The 26,722-nt window shown below is 38.4% G+C and overlaps 2 protein-coding genes across 3 annotated transcripts in view; one reads left to right on the forward strand and one right to left on the reverse strand.

Moving 5' to 3' along the window:
- The window catches only part of LOC127966405 (homeobox protein PKNOX2), an 86,126-nt gene extending 82,271 nt beyond the window's left edge, over positions 1 to 3,855 (reverse strand). Inside the window, exon 1 of the mRNA XM_052567345.1 lies at positions 3,721 to 3,855. The gene's annotated coding sequence lies outside the window, so the exon portion shown is untranslated. The remainder of the gene's footprint in view (positions 1 to 3,720) is intronic.
- Positions 1,671 to 20,518, forward strand: robo4 (roundabout, axon guidance receptor, homolog 4 (Drosophila)). Of its 2 annotated transcripts, none has more exons than XM_052567342.1 (19): positions 1,671 to 1,897; positions 5,574 to 5,900; positions 7,030 to 7,187; positions 7,406 to 7,526; positions 7,608 to 7,746; positions 7,926 to 8,053; positions 8,151 to 8,266; positions 8,368 to 8,602; positions 10,410 to 10,531; positions 11,027 to 11,198; positions 11,281 to 11,466; positions 11,606 to 11,648; positions 12,208 to 12,323; positions 12,551 to 12,871; positions 12,949 to 13,050; positions 13,144 to 13,282; positions 17,386 to 17,640; positions 17,725 to 18,041; positions 19,565 to 20,518. In XM_052567342.1, exons 1-19 carry the CDS (start codon positions 1,708 to 1,710, stop codon positions 19,783 to 19,785), a joined length of 3,408 nt encoding a protein of 1,135 aa, XP_052423302.1. In that variant the 5' UTR covers positions 1,671 to 1,707; the 3' UTR covers positions 19,786 to 20,518. The 2 variants fall into 2 exon arrangements, with proteins under 2 accessions (XP_052423302.1, XP_052423303.1); XM_052567343.1 differs by lacking the exon at positions 1,671 to 1,897 and adding an exon at positions 3,860 to 4,119.
- Positions 20,519 to 26,722: the final 6,204 nt, after the last annotated feature.

The raw sequence follows: 26,722 nt of genomic DNA on the forward strand, positions 1-26,722 counted from the left end.
GAGATTGGTAGTGATGTCCAATTGGTGAATTAATCATTCTTTTGAAGCAGATATTTAAAATGAGTTGACTGACCTTTAAGCTACTACTAAATATTGTAGAAACTTAATTTTCTGTAAAGTTGCTTTGCAATGATTTGTATCGTAAAAAGTGCTATACAAATAATCTTGAATTGAAAACTTGAATTGAATTGACCCGATTCACAAAACTGGTTCAGAAGGATACATTCACAAATTAAACTGATGCAATGATTTGGTTGCACCAGTTAACAGCTTGCTGGGAGGAAGTTTATGAGTCAAAATTCTTTTCCACAAACCTACCGTACATCTTCAGAATATCTTAAATAGAGAGCATGAGTCATCTGAATCATTTTTGAGATACATCATTTACAGAAACGGTTTCACCCTGGTATTTGTGTTAAAACAGTACTACTGTACATTAGAGGTAATACTTCTATCGCCCACATCTCTGCCTGTGGCTTACAGTCTTAAATGAATTAGGAGTTTGGTAGAATTAAAGCCCGATCAGGTCAGGTCTGTTAACTCAGCATGTTTCTTCTGTGCTGAAGCAGCAGGGCTTGTGAGTGGAACACAAGACCAGACTGCATGAGACAAATTGCTTTCTCTGTCCCATTTGATTCAACCTCTGTGATGAGTGGGACACATACTGTGCACGCAGAAAGGTACAAATTTCTCCCTTTTTGCTATTTGCTCCTTGAGCGGTGAAAAATCTGTGAACGTACGTGAACCAAAAAAGAAGAAAGGAAGAGAAAAGGCCCGTGTCTTTCCTCGTCCTCTTTGCTGCTCAGTAATCAAATTCAACTAGGTTTCTGTTGTCTGATAATTGAAATGTTTAAGTGTGAAAATCGAAATGATCGCCACTTCGAGCGAAACGTCTTCACTTCGACAAATGAGAGCGTTCCAGTTGCGTAAGTGATTCGGTCCGCTCACCTCTCCTCTCTGCATAAAATAGAAATTGTGTTGAGAAAGTGCGAATCCACCCCCCCAGACAAAAGCCGTCCCTTTCATGGCCGACAAGCAGCCAAAGCCCTTGGAGAGGGTCAGTTTTGTTTGAAAACACTCCCTCTCTCATGCTTTTGAGAGAGTAGCTTGATGCAGAAATGAAGGGTGTCTACTTCTTCTTTTGTGGTATGGCCCAATAGCAGTCAGGCAATGCGTTTTTAGCCGTTTGATGTTTTAAGGAGCGAGAGATTTTGTCATTCTGAAGGATTTGATCAGTCGACTAGCAGACACTTGATTAATGGAACTGATCCCTTTCGGTATGGGAGATCCCCTTCCGTCCCCTCCCCGTTCGCTCCCGGGCCTTGTTTTCCGTCTTTGGGACGTGCAGAACGAATGACACAGATGTTGTTGGAGGAGACAGTCCCCGTCCCTCTCCTCCTCTCCCGTGCTCCCAGCATGGGGCCTGAAACTTGTTTTTCAATCATTGTTTCCGCCAACTTCTTTCCCAAAAGAGAAAAGCGAGGCGAGAAAGAGGAGGGAGAGAGCGGAGGGAGCGCTAAATAAAAGAGGGAGGGAAAGTAAATACAAAGCATTTGTGGAATATAAAGAAAAAAACATTCTTTATAACAATCTCCTGATAATTTAGCACCACAAGGACTGTGGGGAGAAGGGTGGATCAGTCTGAACCGCATTTTGGATGGTGAAGTGGAAGGTGCAGAGCCAGAGGAGAGGAGCTTTAAGTTGAAGATGCAGCTGTCAGCATGGCTGCTGTGGGTGGCATGGCTGTATACCTGGACCGAGGCGGCACGCCAGTGCCAATGCCAGTGTGCATGCCCACCTGAGGAGCAGGTAGAACAGAGATCAGAGAGAGGGCACCTTCGTCACCACCTGGCGCACCAGCGGGCGACACACAGGGACAGGGCCCATCGCAGGAAAGGTAAAACTAATTGATTTTTGGGGGGAATATAGCACTGTTAAGAAAATGAATAATATAAATAACATTTACCTATTAGTTCACTTTTTGATGAAGAATAAGCACTGAAATAAATGATCTATAAACCTGGACAGAATTATTATTATATTTTGTCATTTTTATGCAGGACCGAATGGTGATTTTATTATTATTTTTTATTAACCTAATGGCTTCAGCAGCTGATTTCAGGCGTATCAGCATGGGGTCCAAAGCATGAAATCAGAAAGACAGTGATAACTTGATAAAGTGTTTTTCACTTCGTGATTTTCACTTGTGGACACTCTTGATTTAATTTACATGTGAAGAATTTATTAATTAAGTGTGACGGTACCATTCCGTTTGCATGACTATTTGAAGGTTTATTGTTTAAAAAACTTTTGTTGGTGTATTTTATGATATATTTGACCTTTTAGTAACTGGCTTTTGGAAACTAGGGAGATGATTAAAAGGGAAAAAGTTGCTGTTAAACTTATTTCCCATTCCTTTGATATTCTTAGTACAGTTTTTATTTATTTATTCCTGTTTTATTTATTTGTAATAAAAAAAAAATCCACCCAACTGGATTCAATTATATTTTTATAACATGATATATAAATACATATTTCATTTTGTGTTTCAGCAGGGTACTATGAAGTTTTATTTCCAACATAAAATTCTTGACCACTTGTTACTTACTAAAAACATGCTTTATTCCTTTATTAAGTCAGGTTTGGTCAATATAAAAAAAATTAATATTAATGTTACATTCAATCTCAGACATTAAGGAAGTCAAAGAGACTTATTTATGGGTAAAACGTGCTGAGAAGCCTGGAGTTCTTTTGCGGTGCTACTTTAATTGTGTGTTGTGGTATGCAGACCCATAGTCCCTCAACATCTTTTGTTAGTCGTTGAAAGCTGGTGATCCACAGGCCATCAAGGCACTGCTCTCTGGATCAATATACGTGTCCATCAGTGTGGCCTGCTCTTTTAGGCCACACAATGGACAGTTCTCTAAACAGCACTTTATTTATATGTGCCTTTCGAGAAAATGAACTGCCGCCGCCTCTGCTTTTCTCTCCTAGACTTTTCTTTTCACTTTCTGTTTTCTCCTCTCTCCATCTCGGCCCCTCAGCGACCGTATACGCAGACTTAATAGTAACTGGAATTAGCAAGTGTTGCTCCTCAGTGTTGTTTCAACTCTGCATTAGCAGCCGTGCTTAACTTTCACCATTTGTTTGCTCTTCTTTTCTGATCCTTTGGTTGTATTATTTAAGAAACATATGATTCAATATACAGCACAATTTTGTGATTTAATGAAAAAAGTCAATCAGTTGAAGAGATCTGGTTCATGTCAATATTCGCTTATTTAAAATTCTGGTTCATTCAGATTTTTTAATGACTCATATGGTTCACATCAGTTTGTATTCACATATTTAAAGCAATTTGTGCAGCTTAGAAAGGAATTTTTCTTGACTGTGAGGTCTAATGCTTTCCTGTTCCTGTATGCTGTCATCACAAACATTAGATAGAGGTCTTCAGATCACACATTAAATTACTAACTCAACTAAAGGTGAAATTATGTGATATACAAGTTGTTAAAAAAAGGGGGTGGATATAGTAGGCCATAGAAGAAGAAAAAACACTCCTTTCTCCTCCCTACAGTAGCCTATGTATAAGTGTAACATACACAATCTGGCCCAAAGTATGTCCCATTGTTTAAACTATGTCGTCTTGAATTCAAACCAAAACATAAACAGAGGGCAAAAGCACGACTTCAGGAAACTTTAAGTCACACATGTGTAGTTTACCTCAGCACTTGTTGGAGTAATTAGTTAGCGCAGGCTCGTCAATCATCGGAGGTGTAACTCCACTCCAGTCTTCATGCCATCAGTCATCAGCTCCTGCTGCTCCGGTCAGTCAGTCAGTCACCGGGGCGGGTCTCGATCCGGATGGCGCTCTGTTCAACATTAGTACTGACTGAAACGACAGAGACGTGACCGTGATACCTGTAGAGCTCAACTGAAATGCCATTCCGTTATATAACCTTTAAAAATATTCATTTTCGATGCGGATTTGTAACGCAGATAATCTGACAGAACAGCGATGCGGTTGTTTATCTCCGTAGATTGAGTTCGACGTGACACGTAAAATGACGAGATACTTTGTCAAGCTCTTTTGGGTTTTGGGGATTATTTATAATATTGAAGGTAAGTACAAAGTAAAGCCTAATTAACTGTTTTGTTCCAGTATGGAACTGTCGCCAAGTAAGAGGTGAAGAAACCCTGTAACTCAGAAAGACAATTTATTTATTTATTTTTAATTAACAAAAAAGTTATTTCAATCCATAAAATACTTTTTTTTTCTAAAGGTTATTTCTAGACAGATACGGATACATGTATTTTTGTTATAAATTGTATCCTACACTATTAATATCTAGAACCGTTAAGTTTTATTTAGGCTACTAGTTTTGGAACCATAACTGAGAAATTTGATTCAATTATTTCTATATTATTGAGATTATGAAGATAATAACCAAAGTGGATATTTAATTTTTGAGGTCTAAATGATCTTGGATTTATTTAAATGACGATATACTGTATAATGCTCCCTTAAATATAAATGGATGTATAATGTTAATTACGCAAACAGTACGTGAAATGTTACTCTACCTTTAATCCCCGTCTTTTCATAAGAAAGGTGACATTTCCGTCTATAATTACTAATTTCGTTATATATGTTAAAAGTATACAATACATGTAAACGTCAAATCTTAAAGTTTTATTTAGGCTACATGCTCGATTTTCGGCTGTTTCCAGATGCTCTCTCAGAAGGACATAGACCTTTTTATAATCTAATAAAGAAAATTACACAACATTTATTATTATTATTATTATTTTCGTTAAAACAACAAGCCTTTCAAAACCCCATGTAGAATGTCACAATATACTGTGGGAAGTGTAGCACTGTTTTTTTTTTTTGCAAACTTCCAGCATTTCCCCCAAATTCCTCTACAGTGAAAATGACATAGCAGGACTGTGAGACTCTTGATTTCCTCTCTTTCAGGAAGCTGCCCCATCAGAGACAATAGAAACTTTTAATAGTAGAACACATTTTTGCCAAGAATGTAGCGCTCAGATTCTCTATTGTGCACTTTCACCCTGAATTGCCTCCTCTAAAGACGTAGTTTATTTCAGTTTTTTAACATTATGTTTATTATTAATTAAAGGGCCCCCAAATCCGACAGACAACAAGGAGTTGTTGTAAGACCAACCCAAATGCTTTTTTTGTTTCAAGGACACCCTCTCGTGCTCATGTGATTGGCATGTTTTGGCGTGAGAGTACAAAGAGACATTGTAGGACATTGTAAGTGGGCCAATAATAGCAGAGGGCCATTCCTGCACTTTGTGCACAGGTGACGGATGTCCTGTTGGTCTATGACTTTGTGAGTGCTGGGCCTTTGTTCCTATCATAGTGGGAAAAACAGCCTCCTGCTCTGACTCTGTTTCCTTGCCGTACAGGAAATGTGTTTCCCTTACTCATCACGGGGTCATCTAGCCATCCTAAACAAAAGAATTCAATGACCTCTCCGGGTTGGAATTTTAAAATGTATTTGTTTAGTGGAAGTCACTGTTGCTTGATTCTTCCTTTTTTGTCTCTTCAGGTTCCAGGCCTGTTTCAGATAGCGGCCTCCCGCGTATCGTCCACCATCCCTCTGATGTGGTGGTCCGGGTGGGCAGTCCGGCCACACTGTCCTGCAGGGCAGAGGGCAACCCTGAGCCCATTATCCAGTGGCTCAGAAATGGCCAACCTCTTGACACAGACAAGATGGATGCGCAGTCACAGCCTATCGTTTTGCCAGAAGGAAGTTTGTTCTTCTTCAATGTCGTCCCCGGTCGAAAGAGTCAGTCCCATGAAGCGGTGTATGCCTGTGTGGCTCGCAACAGCGCTGGGGTCGCGACGAGCAGAAATGCCTCCCTTCATATAGCAGGTTTGAATCATGAGTCATGACAAAGTGTGATGCTTTTTAATATTGAAAGGGATAGCTCACCAGAAAAAGTGACCTTTCTGTCAATATTTATCCTAATGTTGTTCAGACCCAACCTTTCTTCTGTGGATCATAAAAGAACATATTTTGAACAACATTGTCCATACAATGAAAGTCAATAGGGTCCAAAACAATCTTAAAGGTCAGTTCCCACGTAAACTCACCTGTTTGAGGCTGACAGACCTCAATAACAATGAGTGACCCATCAAGACCCACTGAAGGAACAAGAGGGCGAGAGGAAGCTTATTAAGATGGTTCATGAGATTACTAGAGATCAGATGTCAAAGTTTGCCTTCCAGCCTGAAACAAACAGAGCACTAATTGAGCACTGCCAGCATGCTGTGTTTGTAGCCCAAACAGATTCCTCAGCTGGCTCGTTTACTCTGCATTCCACTGGATTGGAAAAAGGACCAGATTGAGACATTAAATCAATTGTTGCACACAATGAATTTGCTTTTTGTTTACATCTGTTCACTGCTAGATAATTTTAGACACCAACAAGCTATGTCAAGACATTTGACTATAAGCCTTGATAACTAAAGCAAAAGGGAGTTAATGAGAAAAAAAATTGACATTTGTTCTCTGAAATGTATCAACAGATTGTTAGCATTTATATTACATTTTTGATCAGCGACCCCTTTACAATAGGGGTTGGTATGGTTTTATTCAGTGGCTTTGAAGACTTAAGCTCATGAAGGCAGCATTTATTTGATAGAAATACAGTACAAACAGTACAACTGTGAAATAGTAATACCATTCAAAATAACTGTTTTCTTTTTTATTCCTGTGATGGCAAAGCTGAATTTTCAGCAGTTATTACTGCAGTCTTCATTGTCAGATCATTGTAATATGCTGATTTGGTTATCAAGAATGTTTCTTATTATCACTGATGTTGAACACAGTTGTGCTGCTTAATTTTCTGTATATAAATATCTTCACCGTCACTTTTGATCTATTTACTGCACCCTTGCTGAAGTTAAGTTCTTTAAAAAACCCTTACTGACCACAAACCTTTGAACAGTAGTAACTATATTATATATACACTTATTCTGGCCACATGTGTGATTGTCAGCTCTGCGAGAAGAGTTCCGTGTGCAGCCCAGTGACGTGGAGGTGGCGGTTGGCGAGGTGGCTGTGATGAACTGCAGTCCACCTGTAGGACATCCTGAGCCCAACGTGACCTGGAGGAAAGACGGGATCCTAATCAACAGCAGTAATGAACATTACACTGTGAGTGCAAAACATACTCTAATCTGACATTATTTTCCTATTTAGTGGGTTCAATTTGTTAGCTAAGGTTTTTTTCTTGAGAACTCTTCCCTGTGTATGTCTGTAGAGGGCAGCGTGACACACAAAGTGTATCACACAGCTAGACCTGTGCCTTAGGACTCTGAACAGTGTTTTGTGTGCCTGGATGACACTAAATTGCTGCGTATTTGCATGTATAGGAACTGAATGGTAAACTGATCATTGCTCCAGCCCAGAAGAATGACTCTGGAGTTTACAGCTGTATAGCCTCAAACATAGTCGGAGTGAGAGAGAGCAGAGCGGCTCGGCTGTCTGTATTAGGTGAGACTCTATCGTTGCTCTAAAAGAGTATGAATAACTTAGGAAACCATGGAGACTCATACATCTGTCTTTCTTCCACAGCTAAGCCGGTGTTACTGCGGAAACCAGAGGATGTTTCAGTGCAGCTTGGAGCATCTGCACAGTTTTTCTGCGAGGCCGATGGAGACCCCATGCCTTCTGTAGAGTGGAGCCGAGAAAAAGGACCTCTACCCAATGGCAGGTCAGATCATGTTTTAATAATATATAACCATTCACTATATAGTAATCTAGTCCCCCTGCAGTACATGAAAGAACCTTCAGGGGTCCGCAGACCACCAGTTAAAAACACCAGATGCATAATGAGTGTGAAATTCCTTACAATTCCCATTCCTATTCTTATACTACAAATGCATTTGCCAGATATTTAATCAACCCCGACCACAGTCTGCAAATCCACTATGTGACGGCTCAGGACATGGGCAGGTACACCTGCACTGCGGAAAATAAGCTTGGGGCGTCTGTGGCCAGCGCACAGCTTCTTGTAGAGGGTAAGAATGCATGCAATCAGTCAAGTAGCAGCACTTAAACCTCTTCCCAGCATGCCATTTGTTGCGATAAGTGATGTCTGGCTAATATATGTTCCAGACGTAGGAAGCACCAGACTGAGAGACCTACACAAGGAGCTGTCTGCCTTACGCGTGAGCCTGGAGAACGTCACCGTTATGAGTAGCGCCTCCAACATGTCTCACGTCATGTGGAGGGTAATGCAGTTCATGCACCGCACTTTAAATAATCGTATTTTCATTTCAAGGCAGGATCATGTCATTAGTGTTTTCTCTTCTGTTGTCTTTCTGTTTTTTAGTTGCAGTCGTCTGCAGTGTCACAGCTTCATTATCTTGAAGGATTTGAGGTGCTGTATCGCTCTCTTCTGCCGGCCAGCTCAGACTGGACAGCTCAAAGGGTTCCTCAGCCTGGCCTTCACACACATGTGGGACCTCTGAAGAGAGGCTACAAGTATGAGTTCAAAGTCCGACCCTACGGCGGCAGCCTTTATGGCAGGGAAAGCAACACCAGACACTTACGAGTGCCAGAGATAGGTGAGAAACTAGAACATTCTTTACAAAAAAGGACTGTGGTGGTATCTAGGGCTGCAACAACTAATAGATAAAATCGATTATTATTGATAATTGAAATCATCGACAGCGATTCTCATTATCGTTTAGTTGGGTCTGCCCACTGTGCACGTCCAACTGCAGCCGGTCGCATCAAACAGCCCTGAATAACACATTTCTATGGACAAAATGCATTTAAAAACGGTGGAGGAAACACAATGAGCTCCTGCAGGAAAAGTATGTGATCCAAGCTGCCCAAAACATGATAAATCTATATTTTAAGCTTCAAGCTGATGCATCAGCCAAATAGCTTGTCTATCAGGTGCTTTGACAGGTACGTGTGCGTGTCCAAAGTGCAAAAATCTTTCAGGTAACAGTCATATCCTTATCTGTAAATGTCACAAATTCACGCGAGCCTTTTTGTTTTTGCATAACAGTCTGCGTTAAGTTTCAGAAATCTTTACTGAAAGGCACGCTGATGGAATATGCGTAGGCTCTTTAGTAACAGTAGTGGGCTATTTCTAGTGCTATAATATAATTATTGATATTATCTATGCAAGAAAAGCAGAAAAAAATAGTCCAAGTGCTTTATAGTGCTTTTTTTATTCAGATTGCCAATTAGTTAAAAAGTACTGTACATAAACAACGCCAATAAGAATGCAAGGTGTCATCAAAGGCAAAGGAGGCCATTTCGTCATTATGTGAATAAATACTAATTAGTTGTTTCGGTTTGTTATTTGCCCAATAAATGACAATAACCTTTTCAGATTTCGTTTTTTTTTTTTTGGACAGATTCCTAAAATATTATGACAGGCTGTCTAATAAATTTTTAAGCACTGTATGTTTTGATAGCATTAAGTTGGCAAATTAGTTTGAAGGACATTGGACAGAATGTGAAATAACACATTTTTGGCAATAACATTAAAATCAAGAAATGTAAAAAAAAAAAAAAAAATGAATCAGTTTATCAATAAATAAATAAATCGGCCAACTAATCAATTATCAAATTAATCGTCAGTTGCATCACCTAGTGGTATCATGTTCAAATATGGTAATAACATGCTGCTTTATTAATGATTACCATATACCAGGGTATTCGCATGGTACTCCAAAATACTTTAGTCAAGGTTTATTATTATTAACTAAAACATAAAGAACATTTGTTAACTTTTTTAAACAAAACCTTAAATAAAATAAATTTAAACTAACAACCTTTCGTTTAATATGAAGTGCTAAAATAACTAAAACTAAATCAACTCAAACTAATAAATACAAATGAACAAAAACCATATAGGCATATTTAAAAAAATAATAATAATGAAAAAGAAATTACAAAAAATAAATACATGTACTAAATTACCAAAACTATTACTATAACTATAAAATAAATCAAACAGAAAATATAAAAATAAAATAATAACAGAAGTATAGTAATCATACAAAAATAAAATAAAATAAAAATTTGGGGGGGGTTTGGTGTTGATATTATTGTAGTTACCTCGTATGTTATTTCTAATAGTTATACTCTTTTGTACATTCAAAAGATCAGTAAGTTCATGTGAAACTGAAGACTGAAGTATTAATGCTGAAAACTCAGCTTTGCCATCACAGAAATAACTTGTAAAAATATTTCTCAATATTAATCTTTATTGTATTTTTTATCAAATAAATGCAGCCCTGGTGAGCATAAGAGACTTCATACGGAAACATCTGAAAATTTACTAACCCTAAACCATTATTATTTGACTATTAAAACCAAGCTGCTAACTATAACCATGTGCCTTGTCCTCAGTCCCCAGCGCGCCACCTCAGGATGTGTCCCTAACAATGCCCACTGACCGTAATGACACGGTGCACCTCAGCTGGGAGCCTCCACCTCACGATGCTCACAATGGAATCATCCAGGGATATCAGGTAGAACTAGAGTAAAGACAATCATTGTGAAACAATGCTAATAATACCCTGAGAGGCTTTCTCTCCAGTAGATATGGAGAAACTCTTAAGAGATTTTTTTCTAGTTCCAAAAATTTAATTCAATTAAAATTCATGTTTAATCAAAGGAAGCCTGGAAGCAGTTAAATAATTCATATTTTCACCCTCAGACGCTCTGATCACATAAAAATGACATGACCCTGCCAAAATCAACCGTTTCAGACAGACTGTTTGCTACAACACTTCAGAGAGCAATTAGAGTCACTATGGTTTTATTAGTCCAAAATTCAGTTTCTGACCACAAAACTGATGCATAGGTTTATTCTTTGCATTAGCGGAGACTGCTGCACCATTACAGGGTATCATTGTGAAATTATCAATATCATGTTGACCTAAAATCACATTAAAAAATAAATACATATATTTTTAGTATATGTAGCAGCCTGGTTGATTTAACAATGCTGTTGTTTCTGACAGGTGTGGTGTGTGGAGTCAGAGGAACAGAATTCTTTTAACTGGACGGTGGACAGTGGGACACACAGTATTGAGATCAGCACACTGAAGCCTGGAAAACTGTTCTGGGTCACGGTTGCTGCCGTTAATGGGGCAGGAGTGGGGGTACAAAGCGACCCATACAAACTGCTCATAGGTAAGCTAACAAAACAGGTATAAAATAATAATTGTAAAGCGTAATCTACTCAATATGTTACCTGTTGCTCTCTTTTTCCCAGAGTTGAGGCAGGAGGCGGCACCGTATCAGACAGGCATACTCAGTATGTCTCATTTCCTTGCTGTGATTAAAGAGCCGGTGTTCATTGGCAGCGTTGGCACCCTCCTGTGGTGTGTTCTGATGATAACCGCCGTGTTTTTGTACAGGAGACATGCCAGAACCACCAACCTGGGAGGCAAACATTCAGGTAAGCTACAATAAAGTATCGATTTACTTTTTTTTAATATATATATATATATATATATATATATATATATATATATATATATATATATATATACATACACAAAAAGTCATACAATTATAATTGTCTCTTTCGTTTGTAGGCTTATATAGACTGGACAGTGAAGATCTCATCATCAAACACAGGTAAAAAAAAATAAGAAAGGAAGTGATGATTTCTATAGAAACTCATTTCTGTACTCCACGTGAGAAAAAAGACATGTTTTGATAAATCTAAATTATGAGATTAAAATTATGACATACTACATTGCAATTAAGAGATAAAGTCTTCTTATATTTTATTTGGTGGCACGTACGTGTACCAACATGTACTTATAGTGTACTTACAGTGTATTTATCTAAGAAAGTTCTGGTAACACAAGGTAACTACATGGGGTAGGGTTAGGTTTAGGGGTAGGTTCAGGGTTAGTACCTAGTTATTGTAATTACTATAATAAGTACATAGTATGTACATGAGGAACAGGACTGTAAAATAAAGGGCTACCTTTTATTTGAATTTCATAATTACGGCTTAATATCCAATTTGTCAATATACCTTATTGCTTCATTTATCTCAGAATTTTAACTGTTTATCTCATGATACTAATTTACCAAAGCATGATTTTTTCTTATGTAACCGTAACACTATACTTATGAAATAGGCTTCCACGAGTGACTGAGTCACCTCTGTATAATTCTCTTCTAGAATGGCGGCACCAGACTCTCCGTGGATCTCTGGAGGCTGGAGGCCAGATTCCAGCAGTGAGCCCAAGCCGGGCCTTTGGACCCCGAGTCAAGAGAACTCTGGCTTCCGGAGGACAAGTCAGTCACAATTTTAGTTAAAATACATAGTAATAACCAGCCCTCATCTACTTCTTTTTTTCCTCTCGTCATCTCTGTGGATGACAGATACATCCTTATAAAAACCTTCAAAAAATGCCTGTCACCCCTGAAGTCATGACTCTGCAGAGTCCTCATCAGCTCTAATTACCATTGACATCTTGGCACATTATGTAAATCAGTCTGTTTTTTTACCTCCTTACTGACAGCTCTGCCCATTACGGCTAAAAAGGACCCCAACCCCCTGCGATCAGCCGTCCCGATTGTACCAGACAATTGCGGTGTCTATGGCACCTTTTATGTGGATATAACCGGCAATGGACTGAAGACATTTAATAGTCCAGGTCGCTGTCCCAGAATGCCTCACGGCAAATCTCAGCTGCACAGCTCCGAGACCGTTCGGATCACCGAACCCATCGTCAAAACTGCCGTCGTGAGGGAAGTGCAGGCGTTGCCATGGAAACGTGCCCTCCCTGCCCAGCCCAACATGGGAGTTCTGAAGGAATCATGGGAGAAAAATTACAAGCGTGGTGAGACATTCATTCATTCAGCGAGTCATTTAAATTCATTTCATCCAGCAGTAACACGTGTTGTAATCTACTTCCAGAGCTGCATGCGGTAAAAAGTGCCCCGTTAATACCCGTTAATGCCCTGGCAGTGTGCAGTGCACCGAGTAACCATCAGCAAAGATTCAGTCAGCACCCTGCAGGTTTGAACACCAGTGTGTCTCGTGTTTAAAATGCTATTCTCATTACGCAGTCTATTTATTAGAGCTCTTCTAAGCTGGTCTACATTCCCTCAGGTGGTGCATCAAAGCCTGTGAAGCCACTGAGTTCTCCGCGTATCCTCCACTACTCTGCCTCTCTGCAGCTGGTGGACATGTTACCCAGCCCTCCGCCTCTTCCTATGGAGGACAACCACAGCCTTAGCTCAGAGGACGAGTGAGAATCACACCTACACACAAAGCAAAATGTTAATTTGCAGAGATTTTATTGCTCATATATAGCTCAGTTGAACCAGTGGCGTACGGGACACCCCTGCGGCCCCATCACAGGACATTCTAAAAGGCAGTGCTTCGAGACACTGCAAAATATGCGAGAAGTGAGCGCAAAGTAGCGCAGTGGAGCGGGCTTAATGTTTTATAACCAATGGGGAAAATCAATTTTTCTCTCACATTTCACTTGTCAAAAACTTCTAAAACAACCACAACTTAATCGAACTGGATAGCCTACATATCAAAATTATTTCATATTTGTTTTCCTTCTAATTACATTTACCACATCCACCCAAAAAGAAATAAATTCTTGTGTAAACACAACTACAAAATACGTGGGTAATATAGACTCCTTTTCCATTGAGCAAACAAATCACAGGAATAATCATTATCCAGATGAAATCTCTCTTGCCCACTTTTAGCTGGATAGACCATGAAACATTTTAAAAATAGCCTCTGTTATTTTATTTAAACACAGTATATTAATATTTATTCCAATTCTAAATACATTGGTCAACAATAAGCTTTTGACCTCAATCACCTGTTATAATATTCCTATATTTATTAGTACAGCTGTGTTTAAGAATATCAACATCTCCTAGGAACATGCTTTCTTTTCTATTGCCTCAGAAGATTCACTTCCATAAGCTCTTACAAATTGTATTACTTGACTAAAGAGCTGCTGCACGCAGCGATGCAAGACATTCACTTGTGTTTTGGGACAGTTGTTAGAATTGTCAATCGCCTAATCAGGTCATTGTTGCATCATCACAAAAATTCATTGTTTACTTGCACGTCTTTTGAAGCCATTCAGTATTGGCACGCTCCATGAGGCAGTTTCAGTATGGTGTTCCTAATAATCCTTTAGGTGAGTGTATATGTGGAATTTTTTTACAAATAATAAAAAGATAAGTAAAGTTGTTATTATTACATTAATTTGAGTAATACATACATAGCCTATGTTTACGCTTAAAGTGCCTCATGTACGGAGGGGAAAAAAACTGTAAAGCGTGCACACAATATCATTTGTTCCCTCGTTTTACTAAATCATCCACACAACTTGGCTACTTGTTCCCTCCTTTTAAGTGAATTGTGCGCAGGATACAATAATTTGTTTGTTGATTTGATTCAACTAAATTCTGGCTAAGATTTAGTAATAGGCCTATCGTGCGCACAATTTAGTAAAACGAGAAAACAAATTCGTGCTCACAATTATTTATTTTATTTTTTTCATGCATTTGCGGGGCTCCGTATGCTTTAAGCAGGCTTTAAAAAACGAGAGAGAGAGAGAAAAAAATATCGGTTCACTCCGAGCAGAATCTGTATTTTTACCGGTTTCTGTTCATGCGTTTCTCTGTATTATTACTGTTCTGAAACCGGTTTGAGTAGAAAAGATGGTTAGCGTAATTTTGTCATAGCGTCAAAAATTACAAAAGAGAGTCTTAGCCTAAATTGCACTTAGTAATAGCCAGCATCATCTTTTCTAGATTTTGGCCAGATAAAAAAAAAAAAAAAAAAGCCAGTCTTGGGACAGTGTTTGAACTGAAACTTGTTGGACACAAAAAAACAGTTAGCGAGTCTAGGACAGTGTTTGAGCCAACCCCTTAAAAATATTCTTGTTTGCCGTAACTCGACTGACTCAATTTGCAGTAAACAAAATGTTCGCGGTCACTGTTCAAAGTCATACGGGTTCGGGCACCATAATACATCTAAAAAATTTATTAAAACAGCTCGACAACGCTTTAACTCGGCACGAAGTTCTGGAAAAACTTTGCCCAGATCTTTTCCCATCCCTTCTCCCGTCTAGTCTAAAACTTCGAAAATCTATTGCACGAATCAATTGGACCAACCAACACAAGTTTCGAAAACGAAAATAGGAAATTTCACAGCCTTTTCTCGGAGTGCGTTGTTGACATTTCTAATCGTAAACACAGCCATGTTGAAGCCTGCAGTAAATGTTTTGCATTATGGCAGTCCACTCTGCTTATTGTTTTTTGAGAATGTTGCACTCCTGTTTGTCATTGTGCACATAACTTCACGCCAATAAATCATCAGAAATATTGGTCTTTACCCATATATTGAATCTTTACATTCGTCCTGCCTGTTGTCCGTGGATTTACCTATATTTGGTGTTATTTTTTTGTATAAAATGCCTCTAGACATGCAAAATCGATTTTACAATCGATTCAATGACCACTTGTCACTCAAATCAAACAGGATTTTTTCAAAGTGACAACCCAAAAAAGCAAAGTAAACGGTCTCTCATTTGTAGGTTGCACTGACACCTAGCGGTGGATGCAAGTAAAACATTATAACAGTACGTAATTTTTTTTCTTCTAACCTGAAATTCATGCAATAAACATATTTTTGACAAAGATTTCAATTTGTTTTTGGTCTATATAGCCTGCATCAAAATGAGGTTTGCAATGATACGTCCGAAGGCAAGGGTTGAAGACCCAGTCAGTGATGTCACCATATGCTAATTTGTTTAAATTCATACCTACGTAATCACCATCACCAAAATTGTACTTTTTTTTTTTTTACATTGAAACTTGAAAAAAAATATATAGACTACCTACCTACCGACCCTTTTTTAAAAGTTTTTACTGTTACTGCAAACCAGTTTTTTAAGGATGGCCTGAATTGAAACGTGTTGGCCATTAGCCTACATGAAATGCATCAATGCAATAATTCATCAGATTCGTGACTGATAAATCAGTTAGCTATGTAAATGGAAGAGACGGAGTATTATACCTAAAGCAGGTGCACAATAACTTTTTGTACATGACATCACTGCTGGTGGGAGGGGCCCCATCTCGTTCTTTGCCTTTAAGATGTGCGTTATGCCACTGAGTACAACATGTCGGTAAAACTATTATAATATTAATTATATTAAGGTTCAATTGGTTAACTTTAGGTAAGGCATTAGATATCGTGAAGTAACAAAGAACAATATTTTTTCAGCATTTATTAATCTAAGTTAAAGGAATAGTTTACCCAAAATTAAAATCTGGTTATATTTTACCTACGCCCATGTCGTCCAAACCTCAATGACTTGCTTTCTTCTGTGGGACACAGCGGTAGATATTTATGGAAAGGCCTCTGGTTTTTGCTTTGTTTTAGGCCTATGAAGGTCAATGGGCTCCAGTTTTCCAACATTCTTTCTTTTACAGTCCACAAAAAAAGCTATTTTGAAGAAGTCATACAGATTTGGAATGACATGAAAATGAGTAAATGATGACATCGTTTTTTGGGTGAACTACCATTTAAATGTTACTTTCTAAATACATTTTAACATTTCAAATTGTTTAAAATCACTGTTCAGTTCAGGTAAATTAATTGAACCTTACTGTAAAGTGGTGCTGTTATGTGGCTTAAAAATATCAACTTTGTGCCATGTTTCCCCTAAAACAGGAGTAATAAAAGAAGCAACAATGAGACAATCAATGACATGCTTAAAGAGTTTGAGCAATAAAACGAGTGTAGGAAACAAAATAATTTGGTCTACTCTGGAAATAATTTGTTTTGCAGGTATCTAGGGAAATCAGAGCACAGTATTTGACATCTGAATCTAAAAACGAAATATGAGATCACTGAGGTCATTCTCTCAGCAGAAACTTCTGAGAAGCTATAAATGCATCTACTTTCTATCCATTTTATCTCATAGCTATCAATGAGAAACAATTAAAGATATGAACATGATCTCATATGTGATTTTTCTTTCCTGTGGGCAACAGTATTCAGCAGAATGCTTTGAAGATTTAGCCTCCCATTTATGGGAAATAGCCCACACTGTATATTAGAAGGTCTGTAAGTGGGTGGAAGTGTTTCAAATGCTGTAGGAAACAAACAGGAAGCTTCTTCCAGCAGTGCAGACTGAGGTTGGATGCATTATGGTACAAGAGAAAGAAAAACTGGATTGCTGGAATGGATACAAACACCTTAGATTATAGAAATATTAGGTGTATTGTGCTAGCTAGTATGAATTTATTAACTGATGAAGTGAATAATTATTAATATGCTCATATTTATATACATCTGATCCCTCAGGTCTACCAGATCCACTAAGTTGACAGTTGACATCGGATCTCAGCAGTCTGTTTGTGCTGCCTCTGGGCTCCAGGGTCTCTCTATGGTTACTACAGGCTGTCCAACCCACCACAGCCCAGACCAGCCAAGCCCGACCTACAGCCACCTGTCCACGGCCTCCTTCTGTCTCTCCACTGATGACTACCAGGACACCACGCTCAGTACTCAGGGCCACACTCAATACATGGAGATCAGCCCCAAGCCACAGGGGCAAAGGTAAAAGAACACCCGAGAGTCCTGAGAGAACATATACATTAGGGGAGTATCAAGACAAGGGCTAATTGTGATGTCTCCCAACAGTTCCCCTTCAATGCCACGTCCGTTCTCACCCACACCCACGTTTGGGTACATCTGTGGGCCTGCCGACCGAGAGATGGATGACGAGCAGGAGTCTCAGGCTGTCGACCTCAGAAGAGCCACACTGAGGAGCACGCCCTCATCTTGTTGCAGCGAATGGGAGGGTTCGTTGTGGAACGGCTGGGGCTCGGTGTCTGAAAGCAATGTGACGAGCGCTCGAACCAGTGTCATCAGCTCTTCTGACTGCTCGTTCATAAACGACGCAAACTTTGCCCGCGTCCTGGCTATGACAGCCGAATCCATGAGTGGTACTTTATCAGGCAAGTTACAACTCTCTCCATCTTCTGTAAAATTAGGTTGTTTTAATTTATATTCTTCACATGATTCAAGCTCTAAGATGGTTAACAGCAAGAACAGATGTAGTTGCCAGAAATGTCCACAAGGTGGAACAATCTGCTCACGCAGTTAAAGTTCTATCAGTAGCTCTACACAGATTCACCACCCCTGAAAGCTCTGCTAATTTCCACAGAAATTAAATGAAATATAAATCCTTGCAAAAATGAATACATGTAAATATTTTGACTAATTTGACTAAGTTTGTTGTACTCTTACAGTACATTTTAAGATATATTTACCTTGTTTAAATGTGTTCTTCAAATTTCTGCAAACTTGTAAGTGATTTATAAATCTGGCCACAAACTGTTGCCAAAAACTGTGATCACATTTTACTTTTCTTTACTGAACACCAGCTTTTCTCAGTTCATCATTGTCAATCACTAGTTTTTCAGCTCAGTAGGGCGGTAAAATTATTCTGCATCGTTTGCATAGTCAACAAAAAAGCATTATGCAAATATGTGCTGCAATTAAGTTCTTTTGAAATGATTCATGATTATGTAAGAGATAAATACTCTATACAGTGCAACCAAAGTATTTTGACACTTTAGTCTCACTTATAAATGTTTTAATGTCATTGCATTAAATAACAAGACATCAACGCAAGTGGCTTTGACAGTATTCTATAGAAAGACAGCACAAGCAAAACGTTTCACAAAAAAGACATTTGGTAGGTTTTAAATGATAAATGAAGACCATGCTTTTGGACACTCAGGTTGTCAAATTTTAATGGAACATATTCATAGTCAGCTTGATAAACAACACCTGTCTTCAGCTTGAGACCAGTACATTATAATAGACAAAATGGCTCATAGAAATTAGGTTAGTTCTGAGAAAAGCCCTAGCATTATCTGATTTGATATTTTGCTATCTAATGCAGTCACATTCAGACTGTTTGAAGTATTATTCCAGTACTTTTTGGGATCGTTGCATAACTAGAGGGGAGAACTGTATTTGGGATGAGAACTTTCATTGTCAGATTAGATTCACGAGGCACTGCAGCATTATGCTTCCCAATGAGACAGTGAAAAATAGCAGCGCTACTTTGGTACAATGAGAAATAATGGGATTTGAGGGCCTGTCTGCAAATTGTCTGGGCTCCCCCACCATCCTCTCTGAAGTTTCAGCAAATCAATCACGGCTTTCAAAAGAGAAACCTACAGGGACTTTCCTCTCTCCATTTGCTGATTGTTTCCCCCTTTCACTCTCTCCCTGTCTATCTTTCAATCTCTGTGAATGCATCAGGTTAAATGACTAGTACACTGTAACTGATGAGTCCAGCACCGTTGTGCGTTATCATTCAGTGGTATAATGGTGACACTGACTTGTACGTCTTAATACTTGTTAACAGATTGCTTTTCTGTGTGTATTTTGTACCTATGTGCATGCGCATGCATTCATCTCCCTTCATTTCCTTCGTGATGTGTGTGTGATCCTGCATTTTCTGCAGATTTCTCCCCGCCTGCATCCCCCCTGAGTGTTCTGTTCCCCCCTCGAGAGTGTTTTGGAGAGGTGGAGCCGCTGCCCATGTGGGACTGGAGCACTGCGTGGGTGGAGGAGTTGGAGGCCCAGTTTAAAGCTTCCAGAGAGGCCAGAAGAGCCCCCACATCTAGCCGACACTCAGGCATTGAGCACTGGAGAGGGCATCTGGAGACCCCCTCGCACCGATGATCGATTTGCAAAAATGCCTAGAGGTAGTTTATGGACTACATATCCCTGCGTTCCTCAGGGCCAACCCCCCTTCCTTGTAGTTTCGAAGAGCTTGGGTATGTACAGTAACAGGGTCAATTAAACAGAAGAACACACTGCTGCAAGGTACAGTAGGTGCAGTTTATATGCCACTTTCCATATGGACAGTTGAGTTGTACCACACCATAATAAAGACTATTGTACAGGACATTCATATTGGCATTCAGAGAAATGTAAATAAACCATTTTTATTTAATAATCTTCCACATACGATTTTATAAAATCATATACGCTTTTATATGACAGAGTTATCTAAAATACACAGGAAGTATTATACAAGATGTTTTTGTATTTTAGAAGACCTTTTTTATTATTTTATAATTCTTATACATTTCTTTTTAATATTCTTTTTTTATTTTACATTGAAAAGTATTAGTTAATTTTGCAGTTGAATTGAAATATAATTGAACTAAATGTTAGTAAATTTTAGATCTTTTTTTATTTTATTTTTATTGTTGATTATTGTTTTTTTGTTGTTGTTTTTTTTGTATGACAGTAGTTTGTTGAGTAGACATACTGTTTTAGCTGTCAGTATTTTTTTTACGTACGCTATAGATATTCCTCAGAATTGCTGCACTACTAAAAAGCCACAGTTCAATTACTTCTATTTTTACTAATTGTCTTTTTAAAATTAATAAAAACTATTATAAATGAACATTTTAATCACAAGTATCTGCCTCTTGGATCACTATGACATATGTTTGTGTTTGTTGCATTTGTGTCCAACTGTCTTGTAGTTAAGGGAGCACAAGAGGTCTGTTAAGAGAACATGTACAGCCGTCCAGAGCGCTAATCCTCACTACAAGCCAGCAGAACCAAATCAGACAACCCTAGACACCCGCTGGACACACACACACACTCACAGAAAACACAAGTGACCATGGCATGACTGCAGAGGGATTATCGCTTGTCCCCTTCTCTCTCTCTCCCTACGGCCATATGCTTGGCACAAAAACACACCTCCCCCATTACACACTTATATGCGTGTGCACACAAACACACTGTTCAAATCTACAGCCTTGAATTTGTCTATGGCCAAAAAGGCATCTTTTTATAGCCTACTGGTAATCCTTTGACTCAGTTTGCCATGCAAGGGCACACTAAAACGGTACCAAGTTTTGCTTCTCTCTTGCTCGGTTTCTTTCATTCATTTGTTACAGAAGAGCACCCCACATTTGTCTGCATTATTTTGCAAAGTCACAGCTGTGAGCTATGCTGCAAGAACAAGAATTAGTCACAATTGTGAGAAATAAAGTTGCAATTCTTATATAAAGTTGCCAATATGATCACTAGTAACAAACATGAGAGAGTCCAAATTATGAGACATAAAGTTGCAATTGTGAGAAATAGTTGCAAATTATGATGTAAAGCCGTAAATAGAGGAAATGAAGTCACAATTGTTCGATTGTAAAGTGGCAAATATGAGAGATAAAGATGCAGTTGTGGGCTATACATTTTTCAAATAAGAAATATTAACAAACTTGAGAAACTGCAACTGCGAGACATAAAACTGCAAATATGAGAAAGTCTGATTTTTTTTAAATTAAGTTACAATTATGAGATAAAAAGTTACAATTGAGAAACAGTTGGTATTAGGATGTAAATTTGCAAATGCAAAAGAAAATTGGACTCAACTGAGAAATAGTGTTTCAATTGTGAGATACTGTACAAAGTCTGTTAACTGTTTGATATATAAAAACTGCAAAGTTGAACTGTAATTAGAAACTGTAAGATACAGAAATGTCCTTACATATTACCAGGGGTTAAACTGGGATTTGTTAGGTTTGGGAGTTGTGGGGGGACTTTTTAAGACCTGAAAATTTTTAAAATAAAAAATTAATACCATATGAGCATTATAGGGTGATGTCTATGGTAACATACTGTATTAAACTATAAAATTACTGTAAAAACATGATTTAATTAGTTGAGATACAGGTTTTCACAAAAAAAAAATATCTAAAATGATAAACCCAACATTTCAGCCTTTAAACCATTTTTTTAAGAAAAGAGACAGAAAAGAAGAATTAATTATATCAATTTAAAACCGTTATATTGGTGGATGTGGGGAGACAGCAGACAGGCTTGAAAATCCAATTTGATTCTCTGCCAGTAGGAGGCGCTTTTGAAACGTCAAACATATGGTTTCCCCAGAAACAGCTGTAAACAAAGCTCATGAACGCTAATTTATTAAATAAGTTGAAATGCAACTGAAACTTTTTTTGAAGACACTGTTCCTTTCAGCGATAGGCGATAGTTTGAATAATAATAATAATAGGCGATAGTTTGTATAAGTAAGGAAAGTGTTTAAAACTATAACCTAATGTTGAAAATGCACGAAGGAAAGTCCTCCGTTGATTTACCAGGGTAGCCTGTGTACGACGGCCCCAGCCCAATTTAACCCCTGCTTATGACTGTTGTCATTTTGTAAGGTGGAAAAAGGTTTCTATAAAAATTACAAGTCTGATCTTTTCAAAAAGTAATCACACACATTTGATCAGCAATCTGCATAATTAGAGGTACCACAAAATTGTACTGGATTAGTTCTGCACCAAAGTTTAATACTTAATGTTAAGGGTTTGTTCAAATGTCTAACAATAAGTAATACAAATAGTAATGACTTTAGCAAGTAACACTAAAATATGCCAGCAACATTGTTTCCAAATTTCTGTTAGACTTTTCTAAATTCTTTCAGTCCCAAATGTTTCCAGGAATAGTCAGCACATGGGACAGATTTTCAAGGTAATGCATTGCGGCTCTAAATTACCAGCTAAATTGACATTAATGTCCAACACCTGTGTCATCATCTCTCGACTGCATCCGTCAACACACTAAATGAAAATGAAAGCCCCTGTGTGGCGCGCCATCCAGTCGAGTGGGCTTACCCGGGGTCCCGTGCCCAGTTGGAGGTTCAGAGGCGGGTGTGGAGATGAGAAATGGCAGAGTGTTTTGCACAGACCCCATGGGATCCAGCCTTCTGTTGGCCTTCACTGACCCAGATCTGCCCTGAGAAAGATTAAACTCAAGGGTCCTTCTGTTCCCTAAAGCCTATGCTCCACAGGCAGGATATACAAATCCAAACCAGTTCGACTGGAGCTGCGAAGAGAAAAGAAAATCATTTATGTGCAATTGGTCAGGAATTGCAGAGATTACACCAAACAGTTGACTGCGTATTGAAGAACCTCCAACGGGCTGATGGTTCGGTTTATCAGAGGCGCAAATATTGCTCACTTGCCACATAAATGAGTCCTAGTACCAAGCTAACAGCCCGGCAGCTGTGACGCTCTAAATGCTAATATCATTCTTTTCTCATCTCTAAAGAGCATTCAGCCGTTTTAACTTGGTGTCCGCAGTAAAACATCTTGACATTGATTTCAAAGCCAAATGCCAAAACTGCTGTTTTACTAGCTTGTTTGAACATTGTCCTCTTGGTTTTAATGTGGCAATTGCATGCGCTTTGCATACATTAAATGAACAATGAGGTTGAAAAGGCATCCATCTCAGGGTTCTGTAATTAACATGGAAATGGGAGAATGGTATTTTGACTGTGCTTTGCTCCCCTCTGGCACTCCTGGGTGTGTCTTCACTGACACAAAGCTAATGAATGAGCTAGTGATTTATGGGTAGTGGGTCTCCACTTAAAGAAGAGTGTGTGTCTTGACTACTTGGTCTGAATTCTAAGAAGACCTTCAAAAGGTGAGAGCTCAGATGATCTCTGTACCCTCTACCTCTCTCAAGAAATCGCACCCTATGTGTGATACACCTCTAGGATTGAGTCATATTAAAAATGAAAATCATGAGAAGAAACTTTGACTGGCTGCTCAAAACCTAAATCCCGTTGTTTGTGAGGTTTGGAAAATGTAATAGCACAAATGAGTACCTACATGGTTATGTTGAACAACAGCCTTGATAAAATAGGGTGTTTAGTTCCAACATGATCCAGTACATACTTGGAATGTTCTAGGAATCATACAGACCTAAGGCTGGAGAAAAACTAAAACTCTGCAAGAAGTTTTCTTTTTTTTTTCTTTTTGTACATGAATACTGTTCCAGAATTATGGGTGGTAAGTCTGTTCTGTGTGTGTTTTAATTAATAAATGGAACGGGTTTTGCACCGTTCTGTGACAGAGACTAGCATTTCTTATTGGGAAGTGCCCATATTATGTATTTTTGAAAATTACCTTTAATGCAGTTCTAAGTGAATGAAAACATCTGAAGAGTTTTAAATCTGAAAGTGCACCGTGTATAAAGTTATTGATTCTCAAAATAAATAGTAGACTCTGAATTATTGAAACTAATCGTTTTTAAAATGAATCTCAAGCTGTTTCATGGACAACGTGAAACATTAGCATATTGCCTGTCCACTTTTTGTTCTTTTCATGTTGGTCAAAACGAAAATGCTAATTCATTCTCTGCCACTAGGTGCCGCTTTTGGAGCGGAAGAATCATAGACCGTATGGGTAAAATAGCTGTTTCCCCGGTAACGCTGTACACAAAGTGACTCTTGTGAGCCAGTTCTTTGTAGTGAATCAAATACTTACAGCGCAACCAGTTTAGAATGATTGGCAAGTTAATGAGGTATTAATGAATCAGAAACAATAAGCGTAATTGGATTCCCAAATAATAATAATTGATTGAGTCGGTTTAACATTAGTGGATTAATGGTGCGTTCAAGTCATCTTATATAGATCGTATTTACGAGTTAAGTGCACATGAATGCCACCACAATATCTTAAATACCAGTGGGGAGCTCGGGGTTTCTTTAAGCCCCGATCTGTATGAGTTGTGGGCGTGTCAGTGATTAACATGGCGCAATAATCAATACTTAAAGGTATTTAGCTGTGATATTGTCAGGCTTTTCTATTTACAGCGCAGTAAGTTAATCCACGACGCATAATATGATGGCATTATGATATAACAATGCAACTTGTAACAATAAAGTTGGCAGTGGCTTCATAAATTGATTTAAAACATAAAAAAACGAAGTATACCTAATGCACATTTCTTTGTTCTTCATTTTTCTAGAACAAGAGTTTAAGAGCATTGCTGTATTTTTGTGTTATTAATTAAGAGAAAGTACTCTGCCATCTTGCACCGAAGAAAGTAACTTGAATGCACCGAAACCGTAAGGAGAAAGAGAAGCGCTGGAGTAAAAATCGCCTCAGTTTTGAATGCACTGGGTGAGTGCAGAAAGCTGCTAGCACGCTAGCTAACGTGTAAACAAATATCAGTGACGAATTGCTGCGTGAGATCACGTGACGAGCTCCTTCTGACGTGACATCATCGTGTGATGTGTAATGTATGAATTGACAACGCTAGTCACGTTATACTTTCACTGAAGCAGGCAAACGATCTCGGCGTCAGCGCGGAAAGTGAGTAACTAACTGATCTCTGCTTCATTACAGTTTGCACATATGTTTTCGTCGCAAATGTTGATCTTCCTTCAGCAGGGGTTCAGCCGTGCGATAACGCTTCGACACGGAATTAGATCTGGCTTTTGTTCACACAGCGTTCGTCCCGGGTCGAACCCCCCAATGTTACTAGGTCCCCGACCCGGGTTCAATTCGGTAATAAATTCCGGGACATGGTTGCTTTCACACAGACGGCGACCCGGCAATGTTCCGGAAATATTGCGGGTCCGACGTGCAGACTCTCCTAATGTGTGTGCTGCAGCCAGATTTCATAATCGGTTAGGATTTTAAAAATCCTGTAGTGTGAGCCAGGCTTTAATAAAACACACAGAAATTTCTACAAACCGTAATATTTAAATCACAACCAGTTAACGTTACTCAAATATACACATTATCCGTTTTGACAGTGCGTTTTAAGCAGCAGTACTAAATATATTACTAGATATTTGCTGTTTACTACAGTTATATTCCTAATGTTTATTCATTAAAATGAATTTTAAAAATCGTTAAAGAATCGGAACACCCGGTATTCTCTTTCCTAGTCAGGACTAGACATTGTGGACGGAAGTGAAGTGTACAGAGGTAAAAACCGTTGTTTATTTTTATATTCTCCTTTTTTACTCATTGTGACTATATAAGTACACACTGCTTTTTATGTCAAACTTTACTTGTTTGTTTTTTTTCCTACAGTTTTTCTTACCTCAGGCTAGCGAGTCTCAGGTGGGAGTAATTCACATTCCTTGTTTTTCTTCTTTCATTCTTTACCCTCTAACGTTACTTGCTTTATCTAACTCTCTTTCCCTTTCTCCACACTTGTGTTTTATTTATTCCTCTTTCCCACTCCGCCTTCGCCCCCTTTCTCCTCCTGAGCATCCAGTGTTGCCCTGGAAGAGGTAATTTCATGCCCCTCAGTGGCGGTTCAGCCAGGTGGAAGTAGCTGCTGGCTGCCTGCGCGCCTGTTGTAACCGTAGAAACCAAAGATTAACGGTCACGGAATACTCCCGCCTTGTCTTTGTTAAATGTAAGGCCCTGATTTCTGAATAAACTAAGTAACGACGTAACTAGCTTGCTAACTAATGACTTCAGAACTTTTAAACAAACTTTCCAAAACATTCATCCTATGAATTACATTATTGTACAAATTAGATTAAATATACTAAATAAAACCATTAAAAGTTGTCACTTAAACTTATTAAATAAAACACATAAACAAAAACAAACATAATTGCAAATAAAGTTGTTTTTCATTTAGTTTAACATGATTAAACGTGTTTAACTGAAATTAAAATCAATAAAGATTAGCCTACATACATTACAATAAATGACAACAAAGTTAGTAAAACTAACACACATACATGTGTGTGTGTGTGTGTGTGTGTGTATTGTTTTACTAAAATATAAACTTATAATACACACAAGCACACCATGATTCATACTAGGGCAAACCCATA

The sequence above is a fragment of the Carassius gibelio genome, chromosome B10 (assembly GCF_023724105.1).
Source record: "Carassius gibelio isolate Cgi1373 ecotype wild population from Czech Republic chromosome B10, carGib1.2-hapl.c, whole genome shotgun sequence".
NCBI lineage: Eukaryota > Metazoa > Chordata > Actinopteri > Cypriniformes > Cyprinidae > Carassius > Carassius gibelio.